This window comes from Cibotium barometz, chromosome 47 (assembly GCF_041138505.1).
Source record: "Cibotium barometz isolate CiBa-2024 chromosome 47, ASM4113850v1, whole genome shotgun sequence".
Lineage (NCBI taxonomy): Eukaryota > Viridiplantae > Streptophyta > Polypodiopsida > Cyatheales > Cibotiaceae > Cibotium > Cibotium barometz.
In genome coordinates this window covers 42,151,612-42,178,422 of record NC_141092.1, presented here as the reverse complement: position 1 = coordinate 42,178,422, position 26,811 = coordinate 42,151,612, and the positions used below count along the sequence as shown (strand labels likewise).

General features: G+C 42.4%; 1 protein-coding gene across 1 annotated transcript; it reads left to right on the top strand.

Moving 5' to 3' along the window:
* Window positions 1-2,317: 2,317 nt before the first annotated feature.
* Window positions 2,318-8,441, top strand: LOC147611704 (uncharacterized). The gene is made up of 4 exons (XM_086784760.1): window positions 2,318-3,411; window positions 3,704-3,961; window positions 4,163-5,023; window positions 5,539-8,441. Exons 2-4 carry the CDS (start codon window positions 3,710-3,712, stop codon window positions 7,957-7,959), a joined length of 3,534 nt encoding a protein of 1,177 aa, XP_086640886.1. The 5' UTR covers window positions 2,318-3,411; window positions 3,704-3,709; the 3' UTR covers window positions 7,960-8,441.
* The last annotated feature ends 18,370 nt before the right edge of the window (window positions 8,442-26,811 follow it).

The window sequence follows — 26,811 nt, the reverse complement described above, 5'->3', positions numbered from 1 at the left end:
GGTTTGTTAACAATATGGACCCCAACATAGGCATTATAGCTTCTCCATGTCTTAGGTGAGAGTGAAAGGAGCAGTCATTCTTGGGGGGTAGGGAAAATCGGTTTTTTGTTTGTTTGAGGAAATTGAGGGAAGAATATATGACAAAGAAGAAAATGCCAGTGGGCCATAGACCAAAGCTCCATGACTTTGATCAAGTCATGTAGCCTAGATATATTGTGCTTGATTGTTCCATTGGTGTCATTATCAAGGATCTTGTGGTTGGAAGTTTCGTGCATGATATCGAGAAAAACATACCATCCATTTTGTGTACACATATTTGTTAGTGGCAAAATTTTTATCACATAGAAGAGGGTAATCGAAGTGGCCATGGGTTTCTTTTTTCTAAGACAAGTGGGTTGAGGCTATAAAGAGTTGGACCTCGAAGTTGCAAAAAAAACATCGCAGTCTACTCATATCACTACATTGATTTCTTGGAACGTAGTCCCTAAACTTCTGCGTGTGTGTAAAGGTGTCATGCCATTCAAACAAGTTTTGATGGACAAAATTACCTCAATTCTACCTTGGATGGGTAGATTATGTGTGGCAAATGTACACTGACAATCCTATAATATAAAGAAATTAAGGGGCACCGTTGGTGCTAAGGCAAGTTGCAAGCTAGCATATGAGGGATTTCTCATGACATATCATTGAGATGATCTTGCTTGTTACACTCTATCAACAAGGAGTGGAAGGGGGGATCCTTATAACATTTATGATAAAAGAGAAACACACGATGATTCTTGATGGAATGCACTGCTACTAGCTAGTAAAAAGTTTTCCCTCCTATAGGTGGTTGAACAATTACTATACTTGCTTGATATTGTATGAAAACAAAAGCTATACCATTAAAATGACTTTATAACGAGGCATCAAGACCAATCCAAGGGTGGGCTTATATGAAAGCAATGTGTGAAAGGGTGGAAAGGAGGATTTGAGAAAGGGGGTAGGGGGCATTTCTTAACTCTTAAGTATGACAACTGGTGTGTGAAAGGGCCTTTAGTCTTAATTTTGAAGGTGCACGCCCACTAAAGCTGCCAAATGTAAGCACCAATCGGGTGAAGCCTCAGTGGCAGCCTAATTCAAGCCACGAAATTTGAGGGACCAATAAGTCTTTTGTAGCTAGCTTAGCTAGCAACAAGGGAGGTTGACGATATCAAAAAAAGGGAGGGTTGATCATGTAGTTAACTAGCAACAAGGGAGGGTTGATGGTGTCAAAAACTGTAGTAGGTAAGTGATGAGATGGTTTGACAATGTTAGAGCTAGAAAAACGGGGCGTTTGGTTCATTGTTTCCTAGCCGAGATTAAGGAATCCCCCCTTGAAAATTCAACATTGGTCCCCCTTGAACAATTGCCCTCTTCTTCAAACTTTAGCTGTAGTGATAATCTTGGATTATGTCTATTTTTTTAGTGCTAAAATCCAGATTAGCTGTTGGGAATAACTTTCTAGGTTGAACATTGGTTGACATGAGTGGTATGACCTGGAGACTAGAGAGAGAGAGAGAGAGAGAGAGAGAGAGAGAGAGAGAGAGAGAGAGAGAGAGAGAGGGTTGTGAAGAAGAAGCGAAGGGGATCCCAAATGTGGGGGTGGGGCATCTCGAGACTAGAGAGAGAGAGAGAGAGAGAGGGTTGTGAAGTAGCAAAGGGGGTCCCAAAGAGAGAGAGCCTTGGGGGGAGGTGTGTGTGAAGAGAGAGAGAGAGAGAGAGAGAGAGAGAGAGGGGGGGGTGAGGTGTGTGTGAAGAGAGAGAGAGAGAGGGGTGAGGCATGAGCCTTGGGTGTGTGTAATAGAGAGAGAGAGAGTGAATGTAGCTAGAATCTAGGTCATGCACACATCATGAACCATGATCTTCTCCTGGAGGCTGGCAGCCCCATTTAATCGCTCTCTCTCGGATATCCTCTTCGTCTGGTCTCTCTGCAGTTACACACACACGCATCACATGCAGGCATAGATCGGTCGACACCTGGCACAAAATCTCTCCCCACAATTGGCAGGAGCAGCTAGAATCACCGCCAATTTGGCCAGGGCCCTTCGAACGCCAAATTACTGACTGTGGGTAAATTTAGTGGTCAATGAGCTAAATTGGGAATCCCTCTACATTTGGTGGCGCCCACAAATGAAGACAGCTCTGCAAATCTACTGTCTACCCTTGTCGGCCTTGGTTACATGCTGGCCTTCTCCAATTGACTGCAGCTCCGCCGCTATATTTGGCAGGATTTCGACTTTTGTCGGCCGTTCTCTCCACTAGATATATCATCATATATCCACAATCGACGCAAAGCGAAATTATGACGGGCTTTTTCTGAGCTGGCCATTTTTTATATATAGGGCTCTCTCTCTTTTTTTTTTCTTTTAATAACTGTTTGTATAAGCCTTGGGGATTCGACATGAACGATCTGCTAAAGCAATGATGAGAAAAGGGGCTTCTCCTCCTCCTGACTGTACTCCCCGTGCTATGTTTAAGCACTCTCTCTGAACCCTCTTTGCGCGAGTTATGGAGCTTTCCTAGCGCGACTTATGCCTTTTGCATACTTTCTGGGCGGCGGTTGTTCTCCGCCCCCCCCTCAGCCTGCCATTATTGCAGCTTTTTTTGGGCCCCCTTTGCTGCTCCGATCCGCACCTGCAAGGCTTCAGGAGAGCTCTCTGCTAGATGGGTTTTGTGGGCAATTTCTGGAACTCCACTTCATGGTCTGTTTCAGGAGCTTTTTGGGCCATTTGTGAGCTCTGTTGGGCGCTTTCACAAGCTTTGTGATCAGGTTTGTACCCTTTTACGGGCAGCATTGATGGGGACTTCATGGGCGGTTTTACAATCTTGGTGAACGATTGTTGAGCTTCAGTGGGCGGTATCAGAAGCTGATGGGCGACCTCAAAAGCCTGATGGGCGATTGTGAGCGGCATCAGAAGCTTCATGGGCAATTTGTGTAGCCTTTCATTTCTCTGCCCTTTTCTGAAGTGCCGACCCTCGCTCAATCTGTGCCCCACTCTCACCTAACTTGTAGTAAAAAAAAGAGGCCAATTTGACCTTTTCTGTTATTCTTCATATAGCCCTGTCCTCATTCTTTTATTTGCACGCTTCCCCATTAGATTTGGGGATTTCTCCACCCTAAAAAGCATTTCTCAGGAGCAGAGGGGCAAGGCAGTACACAAGCGAATTTCTTCTTCACAAACCAAGCTTCAGAGGTGGATCACTTGAGATCTGCAGGTATGCACCCAGAGAGGGTGTACAGGAAGCTTTTACTTGTTGAGGCCTTTTTCCTCGAAGGGTTGATTGTTTACACTAAATCTGGAGACAATTTGTCCGTCTGAGAGTGTACATGGATCTCAGGGGACCAAAGAGTAATAATAATGCTTGCAGCTGCAGATAATAATCAGCATAGTAAGCTCATACCTCCCTTAAGCTAAGTTATACACTTCTTTGGATTTTACAGATTTGCGTTCTGAAACCTAGGTGATGTGATTGGCTTAAGGTATATCCATGGTTCTAATTAGGCCAACCGTTACAAGAAGGTATAGATTAGAAGGTATATATGAAGGTATATATGAAAGGAGGTCTTCTATAATTACTGGTTGGTTTGACAAAAAGGCCAGGCATTATACCTATAGTGGGCGAGCATAACTTCTTGCAGGTGTTCGAATCTTTTGTTCTTATCCATGTAGTATCTTGGCAGGTAGATATGATGGGAGCAAACATGAAGTGTGAGAAAAACTCACTGGCTTTACTCTCTAGCAAGCGGACGAAAGCATATACCAGGACGAGGGCAGATGAAGCTTTTGCTTTGCCTTCTTTTTCTGATGCCAACCCTATGTTCACAACGGAGTTGCAGTACAGTTCCTGCAAGGTAGAAAGACCTGAGCATCATCCTGCACATGATGTGGAGAAATTGAAGCAGACAATGCTGCAACATGAGTCTATGTTCAAAGAACAGGCAAGTTTATTGGCTGCTAATGCTTCTAACCTTGCATGTTTTTTTCGAGAAGGAAGAGTGTAGGCCATAAACTCCTTTGTTTTCATAATAAAACAGTAGATTTTAGGGCTTACTCATTCTGCCTTTTCATTTGAAACCATGAACACAGAATGCGAAGGTAGAAAAAAATGCTTCCAAGCTTACATGGTTGTTTTCGTACAGCTGTATGAGCTGCACCGGCTATATCAAGTGCAGCGATTGTTGATGGCAGAGTCAAAAAGAAAGGATCCTCCTAGTCATCCATGCTCCGATTCACCATCCTCAAATAGCTCACTGCTTTACAATCCGGATTCCTTCAAACCAAGAGGAGAAAAGAGCCTTTGGGATGCTAATGGTGGAGGCAAGATCAGTTTCAATCAACAAGTATCCTTCTTTCCGGATCAGATTGACGTCAACAAACCTCATGAAGCTATGAACCATGCAGAGAAACTAGTCAATGCAACATCTCTGAAGGAGGGCCGACCCACATTTGACTTGGAGCGTCCCGCTGAAGAGTATATGGATATTGAAGTGGAGGAAAAGCAGTCTCTTGTCAGGGAAACTTTTCTTGAAACAACTTGTAAATCAGATGTGTCCTGTGTGAGTAGGCCGGGTTTACATCCCAGCAAGGTTTCGGGGAAAAACACAGATTTGAGTATCTGCACAGGTTATGACATGGAGAAAGTTGGCAGTATGTATAGAGAAACATTTGGCAGCAATAGCTTTGAGGAAAACTGGGAACAAGATTGCTTCACACTTGAGCGCTCAGGGCGCAAGGAAGTTCCCTTTCCTCTATTGAGACCATCCAGGGTGGTGGATTATCCATTTCAGGAAGCTCTTTTACGCCCTGCGCAAGCCCTATCTGCTGCTAGTCTTTTTGAAGGGCTTCCTGGCCTGAATCATGAATTTACTTACGCAGAAAAACGAGTATTAGGGGTGCAGAGAAATCTAGAAGAAAAAAGGAAGGAAATACAATTTTTTGATTTGGAAGCTGCTCAGAGGTCCACAGAAGGAACTTCAAAACTACCTCATTGGCTCCTTGAGGTAATTGTTGTCTTGAGAGAAAATATAGCAAAAGTATTTATTTCTATTCTCTTTCCATCTGTCTATTTTGTGTTTTTGTGTGTGTGTACTTGCATGTGGCCTCCCCATTCTATCTAGGGGCCTGCTTGCCTTTCTGTCCATCTATTAAGGTCTCATGCACGTGACAGGCAAGGGGGGCACCCTTGAGGGATGCTGCCTGGGTGCATAATTTCTTAAGAAACACCCTTGTATTTGCATCTAGTGTGGACTTTCTATACTCTTTTATAACAACAAACTCCCAAATTTATCTGCTTTTCTCTCCCAATTTGTATGCTTATTTACTCCCACCCATTGTGTGTACATTGTTTGCCCAAACTTGAAAAAACCATTTTGTGCCCTCTTGTGTTACACATGCACTACATGAGTGAACCTCTGCATGCATGAGGAATTGTCTTTCTTTCGTGTCCAACTTTAGCCAAGATTGTTTTGAAGACAGAGATTCTTCACATGAAGTGAGGTTTCTTTGTTTTCTGCAGGGATCTCTGGCAGCTTTGACAAAGAAATTACCTGTTATTCCTATTGCTCATACTTCAGGCGTGCAACATCAACCTTTACCATTTTTTCTGCAAAAGCATGATGAGAGGAAGGTTGGTTTGGTTTCTGGAGAGAGAATCAACTCTACAGATATGCATGACCTTTCAAATCCATGGTCCAATAGTGGGGCAAGTCTTCAACAAGGACCACCATTTTTAAGGGGATCTCCAAGCATGCCTTCATCAGGACACTTTCCAAGTGCAACTGCAGGCATAGCTCAAGGGCTCCACAAAATGGCACAAGCTGGTGGAATCGTGAATGAAAGCATCCCTTTACTCTCACATGTAAGGGATGACAAAGGTGCCGGCCTGCTACCAATCTCTGCATCAGGCCATCCGTCTTCACCTGCAATAGGTATACAAACTCCCGTGTTTGAAACACATGCTGCCCCAACCATGTTTCTTCCTGGGCTTAGCTCAAGAGGAACAACCAATGCAGCAACAGTGCTCCCATGGTATCAGCAGACATGTTTCTCCTCATTCATGCAACAAGCATCCAAGCCAGGGAGCCTTTACCAAAAACCATCATATACCTCTCCTGTCAATCCTTTGGGTGCATGGGCGGCTGCCCCCAACCATGAATTACGACCTGCCATTTCTACGACAAGTGCCCATGACCTGCAAGGAAGGATGCTGAAGGCTGAGGACAATGCCAGTGACTTAAAAGGTCTTTTACCTCCTCTTGTGTCAAGGCCAGAGGTCCCTTCGAAGATATCTATATTTTCTCCTACTACATCAGAACTTGAGCTGACATTAGGTCTTAGTATGAAAGTGAACGAGACTTTGGGGACACCGGAACAAGTTAAGGGGTCCTCCTTTTTTGGGCAAGTAGCTCAGAGACATGACAAGCCTGATGGGCTAAAATCAATGAAAAATGGGTTTGATCTGAATGCGCAGACAGGCCAGGGCCCTGTTGAGAAAAATTTAGATGCTTCAGAGAGTAGAATCAATGCAATCCACAAAATCTTCAAGCAAGAACAGGAAACTGTCATAAGCCCAGAATGGCATGTTGCAACCGGAATCAAGGCTCCATATGTAGATGAGCTGCCAACTGTACAGACCAGCTTGAACCAGAAGGGTATTGGTTTTGTGGATAATACAGGGAATGAACTTGTTTCCTCTCAGGTTGCCACTGCAAAAGCATTGCCTCAACTGCAGAATAGCAGTGCTATCTTTCTAAAGGAAGATATGCTTGGGAACGATTCACGTGCTGAGTGCTTCTATGGTGGAAGTGACCCTGGAGGAGGTCCTTTTGTGGGAGGCAAAAGCTCAGATGGTTCTGGATTAACAAGCTGTGAAAGCAGAGAGGCAGCCACCCTGGCATTAACAAAAGCAAGAGATGACTCAAACACAAGTAGTGGGGAAGCCTGCCAAAGCCGTGAATTGAGAGTTTCAGGCCAAAATGAGGTTGCAGCCTTCTCATCAAATGTGCAGTCAAAGAGGAGTGATGCTGGAAAGCTTTTTGGAGAGTCATCTATGATGGTGGGGAGCCAGCAGCTGGAGTCAGCGATGTTTCCGAAAATGCTCAGTTCTTTAGGTCTTTTTCAACATGACAGAACTAAGGACTTCTTGATAGCAGATTGTACAGATTTCAATGACAGTGAGGCGGCCAACAACGACACTGGGAAGCATGTGACCGAGGCTGCTAAAGCGGCACAGGTTCTGCTAAGTTTGGGATTCGATCTGCCATCAGTGGTTATGGAAGACCATGCAGCTGATGATCAAGAAAGATCCCTTAAGTGGCTAGCTGATATTATTCCTCAAGAAGACAACTGTGAAATCATAGGCATGGAGGTTGGTGGTCCAGCTGGTATGGCAATGAGGGAAGGTACACTTGGAAGCTCAGAACATGCCCTAGAGGACGGAGGTGGGCAGGAGAAAATGTTCGATTCATTTGAATTAGCAGTCTTAATGCTCAAGCCAATCAGCCCTGATACCGAAAAACTAAGCGCACAGATTATTGAGAGAGGTGATCCAGCAGAGAAGTGCCCGCCTCTTCCCAATCTCAGACGGAGGTCTTTACGGAGAGGGAAAGTGGGTAAGGATTTTCAGAGAGAGATGCTTCCGAGCATTGCTTCTCTGTCGAGGCAGGAGATTACAGAGGATCTGCAGATCATTGAAGGGCTGGTCAAATCAGCTACGGAGGCAATGGCAAGGTGTTCTCTCTCCTCCAAAGAAGATGGACCCTTGTCAATGCCAGAAGAAGGGTCAATGAAAAACTCTGGCAAAACAAAAGGTAGCAAATCCATTAAGATTGGAAAACACAGTGGACTCCTGAGGGTTTGTTCTTGGGGTGAATCGACCCGGCGGAAGCGCATGAGACGTCAGCGTAGTCAATGGTCATGTTTACCCCCCGGTGTTTAAACCTCTCCTCTTTCAAAATAAGATGGAGATGTGATTTTTTAAAAGCAATATTTTGCCTCATATTGTATATGGGTTAACACTTTTTGACATATAAAGTCATCATTTTTTGAAGGAATTCACTCCCTTCTTACAAATTGTTCGGGATTACGGAAGTGCTTAGCTGAAGGTACTGCAATCAAGGGAGCTGCTATACTCTACCTAAAGGGAGGAGGAAGGATGCCCTTGGTTTGAAGGTACTGCATTCAAAGCAGCTGCTATACTCGACCTAAAGGGAGCAGGAAGCATGTCCTTTATTTGATGTCTCTACACACGCGCTTATGTCACGTATCCATGGTTTAAAGTAAGACATCTACTACTCTTTGGCATGCAGTTGGTAGCTTGTGTGGCCATATCTGTAAACAAGAATCCAGATATCTAATTACGGGAAGGATGCATAACACGTGATTTGACTCCAATGCTATCCAAAGTTCTATTCTATGAAAGTCTACCCGGCATGCTTTTCTTGTTCAGGAATGTTTATTGATGTTGTGAAATGTAATTTGGGGTTACAAAATTTATGTTTGTTGGCCTACCTTGAAAAGGTAGTACCTGTGATTTGGCTACATGGTTATGTTCTCACAAGGTGAGTCAGGTGGTGGTGTTATGACTTTCCCTCATCATGCAGGTGGGTGGGGGAACTTAGATTACGGAGGCTTGGGTAGCCTCTATAGGGGTGTATGTATGTGTGGCTGGCATAACAGTTTATGCATGAGTCCTAAATGTTGGGTCCAACTCCCATGCCCCTCACTTCGGTGCCCTCATATCATCATTTGTGGTCTATTGGCTTGGATATGACAAAATCTGTGTGTGTGTTTACACATCAGGCTCCTAATCCAGAGATCCCTGGTTCAAACTCCAATTTCCTGCACCTTGGTGCTGTCATATGGATCATCTGGGTCTGCTAGCTTGGCTATGGCATTAGAGACATACATGCCCCCCGCCCCTTCCCTTCCCTTCAGTGTGTGTGTGTGTGTGTCTCATGCCGGTGTGTCGATGTTCATTGGGCTCCTAATCAGGAGAACCGTGATTCAAGTTCTATTTCCTGCACATGGTTGCAGTCATATGGATCATTTGGGTCTGTTGGCTTATCTATGGTGTCAAAAGACCTCTCTCTCTCTCTCCCCAAAAAAAGAAAAGAAAAGAAAAGACCACTGTAGGCTAATGAGAGGAGCCCTTATCTTATTTATCACACATGAGGCACATCAGAAGCAAAGATGTCCATATTTGCTTCAATATAAGCAATTATTTGAGACAAAAGTGTGAATGTAACCTTCACCATGCGTGGTACACAAGCGTCTTTAGAGAATTTAGTAATTGACAATGGTGGAGGTTTACATATGCCACTCTGTTTTGAGAAATTTAACATGGTTGGCTTGCTTTAGAGCCAGTGAGAGTGTTATTATCATGTAGAAGTTAGTAAGGGCCAAACCAATGATATTGGCATAATAGATTCAACAAGGCTTGCCTTGTCCTTGAGAATTCTTTCGGGTTTGTATGTTTGTGTGTGTGTGTGTGTGTGTGTGTGTGTGAGAGAGAGAGAGAGAGAGAGAGAGAGAGAGAGATTTTCTATTACGAGATTTTTGGTAATATATCTTCTATTACGAAAGAAGAAGAGAGATTTTTGAAAATTTTAGAAATGTTTTTGGTAATATATCTTCTATTACGTAAGAAGAAGAGAGATTTTTGAAAATTTTAGAAATGTTTTCTTGATCGCAAGTGTTTTTCAATATTTTTTCTCACATAAATATGATAGAAGTGTGGACCGTTGCTGAGAAACAAGGAACCCCCTCTGGGTCTGCCAAATCTCCAATCCCAAAAAGAAATGTAATAAGCCTAAATCCGTCATCTCAAACTCCTTTGACAAGGCAGCCTTCGTCATAGCTATGTGCTCCACATGATCGCTAGTGAGAATAAGATCATCCACAGAGGATAATCGAGGTGACCATACCAGGTTCCTGAAAGAGATACAAGTTTGGATCTGCAACTGATCTTTGGAAACCCTTTCTAAGAAAGAAAGAATCAATCTTCTGGTTCTAAGCCTTGGGAGCCTGTTTAAGACCATACAAGGCCTTCCGTAACTTGTAAACCATACCTTTTGATCCCGTAACCTCAAAGCTTGGAGGTTGTTCAACATACATCTCCTCCTGCAAGTCACCATTTAGGAACATAGATTTCACATCCATCTGATACACCGGCCACTGTTAAGGGCGAGAACTGTTCGAATTGTGGTCATCCCAGCTGTCGGTACAAAAGCGTCCTCATAGTCGATGCCAGGCCGCTGAGCACAGCCCTTAGCCACAAGTTTAGCCTTGTGCTTGTCCATGAACCCATCGGACGTATACTTGGTCTTGTAGACCCACTTGACACCAATGACACTTGGTCTTGTAGACCCACTTGACACCAATGACTGACCGTTTTGACGGCCTCGGAACCAACTCCCAAGTTCTATTCTTCTCTATGGCTTCAAGTTCCACTTGCATGGCTTTCCTCCAAGTCTCCGGGGAAAGAGCTTCGTTAACTGACGTAGGTTGTTTGTTCTGAATGATACGAGACATCAATGCATAGTTCACATGTTAAAGCCCCTGCGATTGACCTTTATCACGAACTCTATACGATCTTCGAGGTCCATTCTTTGAATGTCCTCTGGAACAATCCTGACGTAATGGCAACCACTCTTTAAATTAATCTTGCTAAAGATAGTGGCTCCATCCAATTTGCATAGGATGTCATCAATCCTAAGAATAGGAAACCTTTTTTTATAGTGATCTTGTTAAGAGCCTTGTAATCAATACACATACGCCAAGAACCATCCTTTTTTTGAACCAATAAGACGAGAGAACAAAAGGGTGATGAACTAGGTCTAATCAAACCCTTCTCCAATAGCTCATTCACTTGCTTCATAATCTCCTCCTAGTGTGCTTGACTCACACGATAAGGAGGTTGGATAGAAGGTGAACTTCCCAGCATAATGTCAATTTGATGATCTTCTGGTCTCTCCGGAGGTAACTCTCCTAGTAGACTATTAGCAAAACAATCTTCATATTTCTTTAGGAAATCTTTCCTTTCATGATGATTAAGAGTTGGAAGTGATTTACCATTCTCAAATTCCTTTGGATCTCTGACATAAACCAAGTACGAAAAAATAGATTGCTTTATTGCTTTAGGAACATGTACATGACTGATGAGTGGAATAGACTTATACGTCAAAAGTTACATTCTTGCCTATAAAGGGGAATCTAGTCTTGTTTCCAACGCAATCAATGGCTGGATCAATCTTCTTATACCAAGGCATACCCAAAATTACCTCACAATGTCCAATTTTACCAACAACACAGTTCTCATGATCCACATAATCGCCAATCTGTAAACGAAGCTTTCCAAGATAGGGGTCACTTCTTTTAACATTCCCTCGAAAGCGGCACTTGTAGAGATAGGAGATCCAAACCTAATTGGGAGAGGTTTATAGCTTCAACCACTCGGAGATGGATATAATGGTAGGTAGCACCACTATCAAAATGAATAAGCACGGGTTGATTAGCCACTTTGTCCCAAGCCTTGAAAAGTTGCCTTCGCTCTAGCGGTGTATCATCCTGATGCTGAAGTTCCTTTGGTAATGCATTGGTTTGAGGTGGCTTGGTTTCTTGCTTTTGCTTATCGGGACATTTTACAGCCATGTGTCCCTTCTCCCCACATTGGAAACACTTTCCTTCCTTGACATATTCTTCAAGTTGCTTGTGGGATAACTTCTTTTGGAAGAGTGGAGGTTTTTCCCCACTCCTATCCTTCTTCTCTTGTGGCTTGTTCTTTGATTGGAATCCAGCTTTAAACCTCTTCTTTTGAGATGGATCTTGCTTGTCATTCTTTGTCTTTCCCACCATCCAAGGCATGTGGAAGGCCCCGGCTTGTAGAGCTTTGTCTTGTGCTTTCTCCAAGGATTTTGGACTAGACATGTACACTGCTCGCATAAGCTCAGGTTGCAATCCATTCACAAACGCACACATTTCCATTATCGGCGGAATAGGACTATAAGAAGTAAACTTTAATGAAACGGATGAAAAGTTGTTAAGGTGTAAGTTGCCAAATTCTCATCGACTTTTTGCTTTACCTTATTTCATTCTTTTTGCACATCCGCTTCAAAGTTTGCGAGTAGAAACTTCTTGTTGAACATAGTCTTGAAATCGGTCCATGTCTTTGGCTTGGTCCCTTCTTGTACCACCTTTAGTCACCAATTCACGGCGGCATCCTTCAAATGCATGCGAACCATATGAAGTTTGGACTTTTTGGAGAAGTCCCCTCCTCCAAAAGTGGCATTGAATTTCTTGATAAAGGATAAGGCTTTTTGAGTGTCCCGCTTTCCATAAAAAGCATCAAACTTGACACTTTTCTCTCCCAGGTTGAACTACACTTTGCTGGTTGATGAAGGATCCTTTGCCTTCCTTTCCCTTACTTGCCAAAGACGCTGCATTCAAGAGAGTGGGCCTAAGGACAACCTCCCTGTCTCCTCTACGAGAAGCAGACTTGGTGGCTCTTGATCCTTCTGCAACTGTGACTCCTTTGGCACGAAGATAAGCTTTGGTAGCTTTGACTCCTTCGACTTTGGTGGCTCGATCCTAAAAAGATGCAAGGGAGAAGAGAGCTTGAGCTCTTGCAAGCACACACACACTCACAAAACCCTAAAAGAGAACACACAAGTTGAGAGGCTGAAAATCTTCTTCTTCTTCACACAACACTCAAAAGACCATATACAAAGATAAGAGCACACCTCATATGAAAAGGTACTCAACCAAATACTTACTAGGGTTCTCTATAGTGTGAACCCAACTAAATGAGCTGGCGCTATAACTATGCCAGTCTCTAGAATGGTTGTCATACAGCCTGTAATCCCACTGAGCAAAAGGGATACAGGTGTTATAACCCTGCTACACATGAGTTGAGGGTAAGCAGGGATGTTGTTTTTGATGAGACGAGCAGCTGGTATACTGCTGAAAAAGAAGCTCTTGGGGCTGATGTGAGTGAAAGTGTGGTTGCACAGAATAATGCAAGTCAACAATCACAGTCTTTGAGTGGACCAGGAGAGTCCTCATCTAGTGGTTCTGTTGATAGACCATGGAGTGGCAGGCTACGTCATAATACCAGTCCTGCAAATGTGATTAGTACATCACATAAAGGCAAAGTTGAGCCCCTTAGTATGCTTGACATTTCTGCAGGGCATCCTCATGTTGATGGAGAGTCTAGTGGCTCAGAGATGAGCCTTGATGAGGATCTTGGGATACCAGCTATACCTATAATAGTGATGGAAGCATAAGCACGTACAAGGCTAGATTGGTAGCCAAAGGATATGCGCAGACATATGGCATTGATTATGAGAAAACTTTCAGCCCAGTTGCCAAGATGGCAACAGTGAGTTGTGATAGCAGTAGCTGCGTCAAAGCAATGGTCTTTACATCAGATGGATGTAAAGAATGCATTCTTGCATGAGGATTTGCAGGAAGAGGTGTATATGTTGCAGCCACCTGGTTATGAGGATGTGAGTCACCCCGAGCATGTTTGCAGGTTGAAGAAAGCCTTGTATGGCTTAAAACAAGCACCAAGAGCATGGTCTGACAAGATTTCTGAATATCTTGTCACTATTGGCTTTCATGTAGCCAATGTAGATTTCTCGCTGTATGTGAGACACAGTGATAGAGGGGTTGTGCTTGTTGTCATCTATGTAGATGACCTGATCATTACGGGGGACCATGATGCAGAGATCTTTGATGTAAAGATCTTGCTTAGACAAAATTTTGAGATGAAGGATCTGGGAGAGCTCAGATATTTCTTGGGCATTGAGGTGATTAGGTCACCACACGGTATTGGATTACTACAGAGACAGTATGGCTTGGACATGTTGTCCAAGTATGGTATGACAGGCTGTAAGCCTATCTCAGTGCCATTGGATCAGAATGGCAAGGTGAGTGCAGATTCAGGAGAGATTTTGGAGGATCCTACTATGTATAGGCGCATAGTTTGAAGCTTGATCTACATGACAATCACCAGGCCAGATTTGAGCTATGCTGTTGGGTTGGTGAGTCAGTTTATGCAGGTTCCTCGGAAGCCGCATTTAGATGCATTGAGACGCATACTGAGGTATGTGAGGTCTACTTTGCATTGTGGACTATTTTATGAAACTGGGACAGAGATATGTGTACATGGATACACAGATGCTGATTGGGCTGATAGTATCTCAGATAGAAGATCTACTAGTGGCTTCATGTTTTCTTTGGGGAGTGCTCCTGTGACTTGGAGCAGCAAGAAGCAGCCTACGGTTGCTCTATCCAGCACAGAGGCCGAGTATAGAGATGCTGCTATGGCAGCATGTGAGGTAGCTTGGTTGAGAAAGCTACTTGCAGATTTGGGTCTATCAGTGGATAGACAAGTTATCATTTTCTATGACAACATTAGAAGTATACAGTTGGCTAGGAACCCAGTTTTTCATGCGCTCGCACGAAGCATATAGAGGTCCACTACCATTTTGTCAGAGAGAAGTTCTTGGAAGGAGACGTTGACCTTGTTTATGTCAGCACACAGGATCATGTAGTTTTTTCAGCTTTTGGATCCAGCTTAGTTATCAGCTCATCTGGCACATGCACATATGCAATGCATCCAAAGACTTTCAGATGAGACAAATCAGGTTTTCTGCCAGTAAACCTCTCCTCTAGAGTTACATCATGTATGGCTGCAGTTGGAGTTCTGTTCATAATGTAAACTGCTGTAGAAACAGCCTCGGCCCAATAGCTATGCGGCATATTCTTCTCTCCCATAATGCTCGCGCAATCTCAGCAATGTGCCTGTTTTTTCGCTCATCAACTCCATTTTGTTGCGGAGTGTATCTGCATGTAAACTGTCTCCGAATACCATTCTTCTTAAAAAATTCATAGAACTCATTGGAGCAGTACTCTCCCCCTCCATCTGACCTTAGGCACTTTACATATTTCCCTGTTTGCTTTTCAACCATAACTCTGAAATTCTGAAAATGAGTGAACACCTCACTCTTCTCCTTCATGAAGTATACTCACACTTTCCTTGTGTGGTCATCAACAATAAATGTCATATAATACCTGCAGCCTCCCATAGACATGGTCTTCGTAGGACCCCATTTGTATTTGAACGTGTGCTGCTTCAACATTTTCAGACATGGCATTAACGACATGCTGCATAATAAACAACCTTTCATTATCCTCATTGTTTCTGCTGGAGGATGCATAGTTATTTTTTGCTGCAATTTTCCATTTTGCATGTCAGCCTGCTTCTTATAACAATCTGCCTGCACATGTCCAAGATTACCACAATAAAAGCATCCACGTATTCCAGAACTGTTGTTGTTGCTGCTGCTGGGCCATAATTCTGATTACCTGTTCGGTCACCTCCTTGGTCGCGTCCACGGCCTCCTCTACCTCGTCCTCTTCCTGAACTTGTATAGAAGGCCTGTTGCTCTGAACTTTTTTTTTTTTGTGAAGGCTGTTGGTCTTTACCCAAGCTCTTCTCTTCAATCAACATAGACACCAAATCTGTGAAATTGGGAATGTTTTTCCGAGTCTGAATAGACGTCTTGATGATTGAACACCTTGTATTGTGGCCTGAGACTACGTAGACAGACTTCCACCTTATCATCATCATCTACTGAAACACCAATAGAAGCAAGGGATTCCACAATACCCTTGATCTTCATCAATGCATAGTCATTCACAGACATACTCTTTTTTTCCACAGTATGAAGTTCATTCTTCAACTTTATCTTTCGTGCCTTGGTATTCATTTCATAGAGTTTTACCAAGGTGTCCCACGCCTCCTTGGGAGACTTGGCATCCTGTATGTGCCCAATCATGGTGTCCTATATACTGATAGAGAGCTAATACATAACTTTTCTGGCTCCTTGGTTCCAATCCTTAAACTCTTTCACATCTGCACAGCAGTCGGATTGATCTCCGGTATCTCCGGTGCCTCTTCATGCTCACCTTCTATATAGTCCCCGTAACCCTTTCCCATCAGGAAATTTGTCAGCTTGAACCTCCAAGCATGGAAGTTGTTCTTATCAAGATTCTCATTAACAATCTGGTTTATGCCATCATTTGACATCTTGCCAGATACACAAATTTACTAGAAACAGCACTCTGGTTTGTCCTGCACAAAGTCCTGTATTTTTTGTAGCGGTATTGTAGTACACTACTCAAATGTCACAACACGTGACCTCAATGTGCATACATACACCCAATGGCAACTGTTGACTTCCTTGCAGCACACACAATGTCTACACAACCAATCCGTCTTCCTGCAGTTCTTAAAACAGAGTTCTGCAGAGAATCGATGACTTACCCATAGTGCTCGAAATCACTTGCTTTCTGAAAAACGGAGGTCGTAACGCGCTCGAAACGTGTTTTTGCCGTGAAAAATTTTGTCCAATAAGATGGTATAGTTGCCCTATAGCTTTACTCCCGCGAAGAAAGCTCCTCAATCAGAGATCGTTTGCCGGTGCCTCCCATAGAGCTCCCGACAAGGGTGTAGTCGTAGCCAACACAAATAGGGAAGAGTAGATGAAGCTCTTACCCTCGTACCGCTTCCTGTGCTTCTCTTGCTTGCAGCTCAGCCCTTAGCATGAACCAAGATCTGATACCATGAAAAGATGCAACGGAGAAGAGAGCTTGAGCTCTTGCAAAGCACACACACACTAACAAAACCCTAAAAGAGAACACACAAGGTGAGAGGCTGAAAATTCTCTTCTTCTTCACACAACACTCAACACACCATATACAAAGATAAGAGTACACCTCATATGAAAAGGTACTCAACCAAATACTTACTAGGGTTCTCTATGGTGTGAACCCAACTAAATGAGCTGGCGCTATAACTATGCCAATCTCTAGAATTGAAACGACATTGCTGAAAAGATGCAGTGGAGAAGGGAGCTTGAGCTCTTGCAAGCACACACACACACACACACACACACACAAACCCTAGAAGAGAACACACAAGGTGAGAGGCTGAAAATGTTTCTTCTTCTTCTTCAACAAAAGAGGTCTACCAAGGAGATAAGGTGATGTAAATGTCGAACAGTCATGCAGGTGCCTCATGAGTGTCAGCTCATGTTGATCTTGATATCTCAACACTCCCCCTCAACTCTAGCTCGTGAACTCCAAGAATATCTCGAAAACTGTGGAGCTTCTCAGCTCCTCCCAAGGCCTTTGTGAAGATGTGAGTGGCCTGATATTGTGTGCTGACGTAGGCCAAGTTGATGTCGCATGCTGCTGCCAAAACTCTCTCCCTGATGAAGTGGTAGTGTACCTCAATGTGTTTCGTCCGTGCATGGAAAATTGGGTTCCTGGCCAATTGTATACTGCTAAGATTATCACAATATATGACAACCTTTCTCTCCATATGCAACCCTAAATAAAAAAGTAGCTTGTGTAACCAAACGACCTCACACGCTGCCACCGCAGCTCCTTTGTACTCAACAAGGCAACTGTGGGCTGCTTCTTGTTGCTTTATGTCACAGTAGCACTCCCCAATGAAAACATAAATCCACTAGTAGATCTCTTGTTTGAGATGCTATTTGCCCAATCTGCATCTGTTTACCCATATAGCTCCAATGTTACACTTGCTACATAAAACAATGCATAATCAACAGTGGCCCTAAAATACCAAAGTGTGCGTCGCACATTGTCAAAACGTGGTTTACCTTGCAAGTCACCATGCAAGAACATATTTTTTATATCCATCTTATGTAAAAACCAACCTTTAGTCACAGCTCTCACAGTTGCCATTTTTGCAAATGGGATAAACGTCTCCTCATAATCAATCCCATGTGTCTGTGCATATCCTTTGGCTACCAATCTAGCCTTGTACCTGCTTATGCTATCATGACTGTTATATGTTTCACCTTATACACCCACTTACATCCAATAACTTTCTTGCCTTCAAGCAATGGCACCAAATCCCAAGTCTCATTTCCATATAATGCATCCATCTCCTCATCCATAGCTTTCTCCCAATACACATTTCCAATAGTCTCATCAAAACATGTGGGCTCTACGACCTACACAACTTTTGTCATGTGAGCATATAGTGATGTGCCACATAACCATCGTAAGTTAATCTCCGCATATGGTTTTTGATTCTTCCAGATCTTTGTAACTTTGCATTCATGGCTTCCAAAGCCTTCTTTACACCACCAAGTGTCCTCATTTTGCTGGAATCCCAAGCTCCTCATCCACCAAGGCTCATCTCCGAGTCACTAGACTCTCCATCAACAAGAGAATGCCCTACAAAAATATCAAGCATACAAAGGGGCTCAATCACTTTCTCTTTGCCTTTATTTGATGTACCAACTACATTTCCACGACTGGTATTATAACGTAGCCTGCCACTCCATGGTCTATCAAACAGAACCACTAGATGAGGACTCTTCTGGTTCACTCAATGACTGTGATTGTGCTGACTTGCATTCTTTGCAATCACATTTCCACCCCAACAACATCTTTTTCAACATACCAGCTACTCATCTCATCAAATACAATATCCCTACTTACCCTCAATTCATGTGTAACAGGATTATAACATCTATATCCCTTTTGATCAAGGGAATACCCAATAAACACATATTTTTCTCATCACAAATAACCTCTCATTATTTCTGCTAGAGGAAGCATAGTTATTTTGCTGTACTTTTTTATTTCGCATGTCATTCTGCTTCTTATACACAGCATCATTAAATTTTCATACACAGCATCATTAACTACATGTTGCATAACAAATAACCTCTCATTATTTCTGCTAGAGGAAGCATAGTTATTTTGCTGTACTTTTTTATTTCGCATGTCATTCTGCTTCTTATAGCAATCTGTCTGTACATGTCCAAGCTTACCCACAGTAAAAATAGTCTCGTGTATTATTATGTTACCTTTGCCAACAATTACCACGACCTCTTTGACTCCCTTGCCTCTAAACTGGCCTCTTCCACCCTTGTGTGTTGTTGTGATTCATGGCACTGTTGCTGCTCCTGACCATAATTCTGATTACCTGTTCGGCCACCACCTTGGCCACGTCCACGTCCATGACCTCTACCTCGTTCTTCACCTGACTTGTGTAGAAGGCCTACTGCTCTGAATTGTTTTTGTTTTGTGAAGACTGCTGATCTTCACCCAAATTCTTTTCTTCAATGATCAGCATTGACACCAAATCTGTAAAGTTGGGAATGTTTTTCCGAGTCTGAATAAACGTCTTGAATGCCTTGTATTGTGGCTCGAGACTACATAGATATACTTCCACCTTATCATCATCATCAAACAGAAATACCAATAGATGCAAGGGATTCCACAATGTCCTTGATCTTCAAGGCATAATCATTTATAGACATGTTTTTTTTCTCCACGGTATAAAGCTCATTCTTCAACTGAATCTTTCGTGCCTTGGTGTTAGTTTCATACAGCTTCACCAAGGTGTCCCATGCCTCCTTGGGTGACTTGGCATCCTGTATATGCCCAATCATGGTGTCATGTATGCTAATAGAAAGCTAATACATGACTTTCCTTACTTGATTCCAATCCTTGTATTCTTTTACATCTTCCACAGTTGGATTAATCTCTGGTATCTCTGGTGCCTTCTTATGTTCACCTTTAATGTAGTCGTAATAGCCTTTTCCCGTAAAAAAATTTGTCAATCTAAACCTCCAAGCATGGAAGTTATTCTTGTCAAGATTCTCTGCAACAATCTGGTTAATTTCATCATTTGACATCTTGTCCGCAACACAAACTCACCAAAAACAACACTCTTGTTTGACCTGCACAAACTGTTGTATTCTTTGCAGCGGTACTATGCTACACCCAAATTGTCACAAACAGTGACCTTAGCTTGCATACATACACCCAATAGCACCTATAAGACCTCTTTGCAGTATACACAATGTCTGCACAACCAATCTCCCTTCTTATAGTATTAAAAATAAAATTTTGCAGAGAATCGAAACTTACCTGTAGTGCCTGTGAGAACGCTTGCGAACTGAAAAACGGAGATCCAAACACGCCCGAAATGCGTTTTCGGCCCGAAAACCAATCTGAAGGCCAATATAAAAGCTCTTAAGCTCCCCTCCCACGAAGAAAGCTCCTTGATCGGAGTTCGTTTGTCAGTGCCTCCCAAAGAGCTCCCGACAAGGGTGTAGTAGCCAACACAAAGGGGGAAGAGTAGATGAAGCTCTTACCCTCGTACCGCTTCTTATGCTTCTCTTGCTTTCCGCTAAACTCCTTAGCATGAACCAGGCTCTGATACCATGAAAAGAAGCAGGGGAGAAGGGAGCTTGAGCTCTTGCAAGCAAGCACACATACTCACAAACCCTAGAAGAGAACACACAAGGTGAGAGGCTAAAAATTGTTCTTCTTCTTCTTCAACAAAAGAAAACAAGGAGATAAAGTGACTAACACACACATACTAGAGTGAGTATATACAAGCAGTCCATAATGGGTACACGCTAGTGGAGTGGGTAGGTGTGGACTAGTCGGGGTAGTCCAGCTATAGAATCTTTGGCGAAGATATATCGGGTGCCAACTACCAAACCCACCAGTGATGTAAATGTCGAATGATATTGCAGGCGCCTCATGAGTGTCAACTTCTGTTGAGCTTGACATCTCAACAATTGCAACCTCTTTGCTATGATTTCTTCTTTTGTTTTTCTGCATTGTCGTCACCATCATCTCTTTTTATATAGAGAATCAAAACAAAGGAAGAAACTCAGAGTTATGGTGGGGATGATTTCTTTTTGGAAGAGTATGAGTAGACGGTGGGACTTGAAACTACCACAAGAGATAAGATTAAGATGATGAAAGTAATACGTAGCAACGCTTCAAATGGAGGCTAGTGATGATGAGCAAGGTGATGTGCAAGGAAACAAATCCTTGCGTTTTTCTCCAGCCAAGCAAGTGAAGAAGCCAAAGAAGAAACTTAAGGTGTGGCAATGTTGGGAAAGTTGCATTTCTTATTTTATGAGGATGGGGCTGGGGATGGGTTGCCATGGCTGGTTGGTTTTTTTCACCTTCAACAATCATAAATTTAAATTGGAGACCTCATTAGATATTATTAACATTATTGTTAGTGCTATCTAGCGATGATAAGTTACTGATGGAACCTAGAACTATTGATGCTATTAATAGTGCTATCCATTAGGACATTTTGGAGGTCATTCGTAGGGCCTTGTAAGAAAATGGTCGATTCTTATTTTCTCTCTCTAGAAAAAATCTTGAAATATTAAAACAAAGAGAATGTAAAAGTCATAAAAGTGTAGTCTCTCTGAGCCAAAGAGGTAAATTTTCTCCCATGCAGCCGTTTCTTAAAGTTTGTTGGAACCTTACATTCGAAACTACAAGAGTAAAGTTAGTTTAGGAGGATATTATTGTAGGGAAGACAGTTTGGAGGGAATTAGAATCTTCATCTCTAATTTTAAAAGACAAATACAAGCCTTCTCTCACCATAGCCAGTCATATTCTTTCACTTTGCATCATATAGAATACTTACTCATTCTAAGAACACTCTAATGGAGAACAACCATGTACACACTCATTCTATTGAGAAGAGTCTAATCATGAAAGTATTAAGAGAAAGTACCATTTGCACATTGATCTAGATAGTGCGTATGCGCCCATTCAAAAATGCAGAAGTGGACAACTATTGCTCTCATCAGATGTCAAAGATCATATGAGGTTGTCGGGGAAGCAACACATTGTTGAAATTAGAGCAATGTGATGAGCTATGGTGGATCAAATACTAGAATCAACATCATTAACAAAGTGATTAGCAAATAATTAAGACGTGATTAGTGAGTGATTAGTAAATAATTAAGACATGATTAGCAAATAATTAAGATGTAATTAGTAATAATTAAGATATGATTAGTGAGTAATTAGCAAATAGGTTAATGGAGGCATGGATAATCAAAAACCAATAAATTCTCATTAGGCCAATGCCTCAATTTATAGAGTTTACATCCAAGCATCTAATCCCACTGATTTCTCCTTGATTGACTCCACCTCTTTTGCTTGATTCTCTCCACCTCTTCACTTTTCCCAGAATATCTCCCAGAATATCTCCACACTTCCTAAATCTTCTCACGCTACCCTTTATTCTCTCCCAGTAGATTCTTCTCATCTTTTCACAGGTTCTTTCACATTTACACATTCTCTTTTACAGCCTGTAACCAAGGGCTTGTTCCCGCACACACCCTATTCACTTGTATATTTTAACACCTCCCCTCAAGTGAATACTCCTAGAACACCTAGACCCTATACCAAGTTTCCCTCTTAACGCGAGCGACCAGTGTCTAGCACACCTCCCCTCAAGTTAACTTAGCACACCTAGACCCTATACCAAGTTTCTCTCTTACTTGATAGTTTACGACCAGTGCCTCAAGTCCCTAAACTCACGGTCCTTGACACTCTCTCTATCTATGTGTTCAAGGCTTACTATAGTTGCCCGTGACCTTGACTGAAGTGCTCACACATACATCTATCTACCACGTGGCCTACATCATCGGTGGCTCAGAGGTGGTTTTACTTTGTTGGGACAGGTTACATTGGGTTGTGGGGTCTCTCTCTCTCTCTCTCTCTCTCTCTCTCTCTCTCTCTCTCTCTCTCTCTCTCAGAAAAGATGATCCGACCACTTCCTTTGGAGCCTCCATGAAGTTTGCCGATGTCGTTCCTTCTCCACTGGGTTTGCTGTAGCAGTCTCTTGCCATGTGTCCTGGCTTTCCACAGTTGTGGCAAGTGAAGGTCCTTCCTCCTACTCTGCCTCTTCCTCGTCCCGCCATTGTATCCCTATGATGTGAGGAATGATTTCATCATTTAAACTGAGTGCAATAAGTCCCAATGCTTTTTCATTCCTACTCTTCCACTCATTTTTCCCTCTCGCCTCTGGGCATTCATGTCTTCCCTCAACTAGCCCCCACAGATTTTTCCTCATGAGCAAATACATGGTTTTTTTCTGCCATGTGTAAAACTGCTCCCTATTAAATTTGGCTATTTCTTGTGCTGTACTCATGATGATGTGAAGGGGTTCTTATCTCTTGATCCAATTTCAAGATTCAAGGGTAGTGTCTATCCATTTATAACTCAGTTTGGTGTTTAAGAGATGATTATAATAAATTTATCAGCATAAAATCACTAGAAATTACATTAAATCAAGGGTAACCAATTTATACGGAATGGTTGGATTATCAAATCAACTCCGAATTGCAATCTGAAGTTATAGGGATCTATCTAATGGTTAATTTAAACCCTCAATTGCACCAAAATACAGTGATTAGCTTCAACGCAACTTGACATACAACTCTTAACATCTTAGGTGTACAAAATGGGCACTGGCCATGGTGCCCTTGAATGTGCTTACACGTTTATAAGCTAAGGCACAAGAAACAATCAAAAGGAATGCAAAAGATAATACCTCAACATGGGTAGAAGAACATGATTTAAAACAGAACCCAAAAGAAGGAGCAAATTAACCTTCTAAAACCAAGAAAAACAAAGGACAAGAAACTATCAAAACCAAGGTTGAATTAAAAGACAAAGAAAAGGAGCCTGTAGAGGACATAAACACAAAAGAGCCAAAAGCTATACAAGATGCAGAAGCATCCACCTCAAAGACCACCATATAAACCTTGACACCCATATGTGCGATACGAAATACAAAAGAGCCAAAAGCTATATAAGATGCAGAAGCATCCACCTCAAAGACCACCACATAAACTTTGACACCCATATGTGTGACACGGAATACAAAAACCCAAAAGAAAATTTGATCTCATTGCATGGGTAAACATAATGAAAAACTGACAAACCAAAGAAAGTCAGAGAATGAAACAAGTTCTAGTACATCACTAAGTGAGAACGAAACAAGTTCTTACTCTTCGCTCAGTGCACCACATAGACCAATCAAGAAACTAGAACCCACCTAACCACCCACCCAACCACCCAACCACCCCAAATAGATAATAATGATCACATGACATATGCAGAGCGCAAAAAGCAAGCTCAGGAGAGCATGCTTAGCTTGGTTGAATGTCTTATAGAGTCACCGGTTGTGATTTGAGCCTCATAATGCCAATCATAAAACAGCAACCAAAATGCAAAGCCTAGATGAGTATCGCTTCCCCTTTCAAGAGGAATACATACTCTCTACTACAGAAGAGTCGTTTGAAACAGATTGTATGAACTATACGCTTGAGAAATCATGTGAGGAATTCGATAATTCCCTTACAAGATTAAAACAGTCTCTCAAAACCTCATTCGAAGGCATTCTCTTCTCTCTCAGATAAAGCTAGCATCACATCAGCACCTTTAAGGGCTCAACCTGAGTTATATAAGGATATAACGAACTCCATAAAATAGGACTGTGAGGATTCGCAAGTTTCCAAACAACCCTCATTAAGGATTGTCTGAGGTCCAAGTGTGCTAGTGTACGCATTGGGTACTCTTGAAAAAGCTGAGACGCAAATAGAGGATGAAACTGAAGGAGTATGAAACAAAAACGAGATCTGAAGCCGAAATAATAATCGAAAACACCCATGGTTCCTTTGGAAGATTCTATCATGGTATAGTTGGAATTCCCTACAGGCAATGATGTTAAGCGCAAACGCACATTGATTAGCCCTCGAGCTGGTCATAACATCGTGACAATAGACACTTGGGTGTCACTGGGACAACCTCAACTCATCCCTACAAGAAATAGTCTTACACAAGGAGCCAAGGGACAAAACATTGAAGTTCCACGTTACTTTAGATACACTACTCAAACAATCGATGGGGGCGATATGAAATTTACATTCCATGTCACCCTAGATTCCCTTGAGTATGATATCTTCCTTGGCGGAACTTGGATAGGTGAATCATTGTATTCAATAGATGAATCCATGAATCCATGAAAATAGTCAATAGATGAATCCATGAAAACAGTCACCTTGAACACTCCTGTAAGCAATGAAAAATTGCTATTATGGGAGGAAGAGACCTTGCAAGAGCTAGAACTTCCAAAATATCTTACTAAAAAGATCCCTAGGATTTTGGTGGGATTGGAAATTTCAAAGAAAATCACCACAGCTCAAGCACAGCTTTATCCAACACGAGAACACAATATCATGACCCTCGAGCTATGGGATTTGTTAGGTCAACCACCACTCATGGCACATCCTCAAAGGATTACCTTTACACAAGACTTGAGCATGCCATGTTTGGGGTACTTTGAACATACAATGTATATTGAAACTAACCCCCTTGCTTGCAAGTTTTTTGTGGTTGAGTATGCATTGGAAGAAAATTTGATCTTGGGGCATAAATGGACTATTGCTACCCAAGCACCACTGTGCTTTGCTAACAATAGAGTCATCTCATGATGGTCAACAACAAAAAGTTGACAATACCGTACTGCAAAAGGAAGAGGATCCAACTTTAATGGATATCTATGATGCTGAACGCAAAAGTATACACGCCTCTTCCACAAAAGTCCCTCTACACAATGATTTACCATCTGCATCAACGATCGACTCCGATAAAGCATCTACTCCTTTAACCCCGTCCTCACCTATGAAATTCGATGCCAAAACCTCACAAAATCAGTAGAGCTATTTGAGAAGAAGTTACCACAGCCAATCCATCTATCTCTAATAAGAAACTCAAAGGAAATACCCCGGAACCTATGCATCTTCATCGACAAATCTCACCAAAGGAGACAACCATATGCTCAAAGGCCTCGTCGTCAATAGCCACTCCACAACAAGAGACTCTAACCTCATCATCATAAACAATGCCCATGAGTCTCAAACTTGCAGCCTTAGCGCCAACCAAAGTCAAGGAGGACCCCAAACCTTCCACATCAACCCAAAAGAAAACTCCACCAAGACTACCACAATCACGATATCTTAATAGTATAAAAATGTGGGTAGAGAAGTAGCTACTTGTTGTAGCTCAAGGCTACTATGAAGGTGCCAATCAAATTTGGGTGCCTCGACAATCAAAACCTCTTCCCCAATGCAGCCCTCAGATGCCAAGGAAAAAGAAAGGTACTCCAAAACACAGTCGACAAAAGCCTATGCAAGCTCCTCACAAAACTCCACCAAGTCATCACATGTGGGTACCAAAAACACTGATGCTGCACGCACAGGGGTACTACCAAAGAAATACCAAATCGTGGGTCGCCAAGAGCATCACAAAGTACCCTAAGCTTGCACAAAGAAGAAAGCCTCAACACTAAGCACATCGGCCACCAATTTACAGTGTTCATCAAATATGGGTGCCTATGCATGTACTTCAACAACAAGGATAGTATGATGGTAATTCCATCATATGGTTGCCAAAATTGAACAATGTGAGAAAACCTCACCACCGAATTCAACACCAATAACTTCACCTAAAGTTCAACAAATGGAGGCCCAAGCAACGACAAGCAAATCACTCAACAACTCTCGTGCATTCAGCACCAACACAAGAGCTTGTGTGTTCAACCAAATAATCAGCAGTCTTCCCTGCTGCCTCGACAACATTTGAGCAACAAATTCCAAAATCAATACCCACATCTGCAACAACGAAGACTTATGAGCCCATCAAGGACAAAATAACAATGCTCTTGTCACCCCTCTGGATGTGGGAAATAAGTGCATAAGAAGCGGTTGCTTGCTTGCAAGTCATGACCTAGATGACCCAAAAAAAAACTATTGAGGTCAAAACCTGCAACTTCACGAGGTCAAAACCTACAAATTCACGGAATTCCATCTCACAGAATTACAATTCATGGAGTTCCATCTCACAG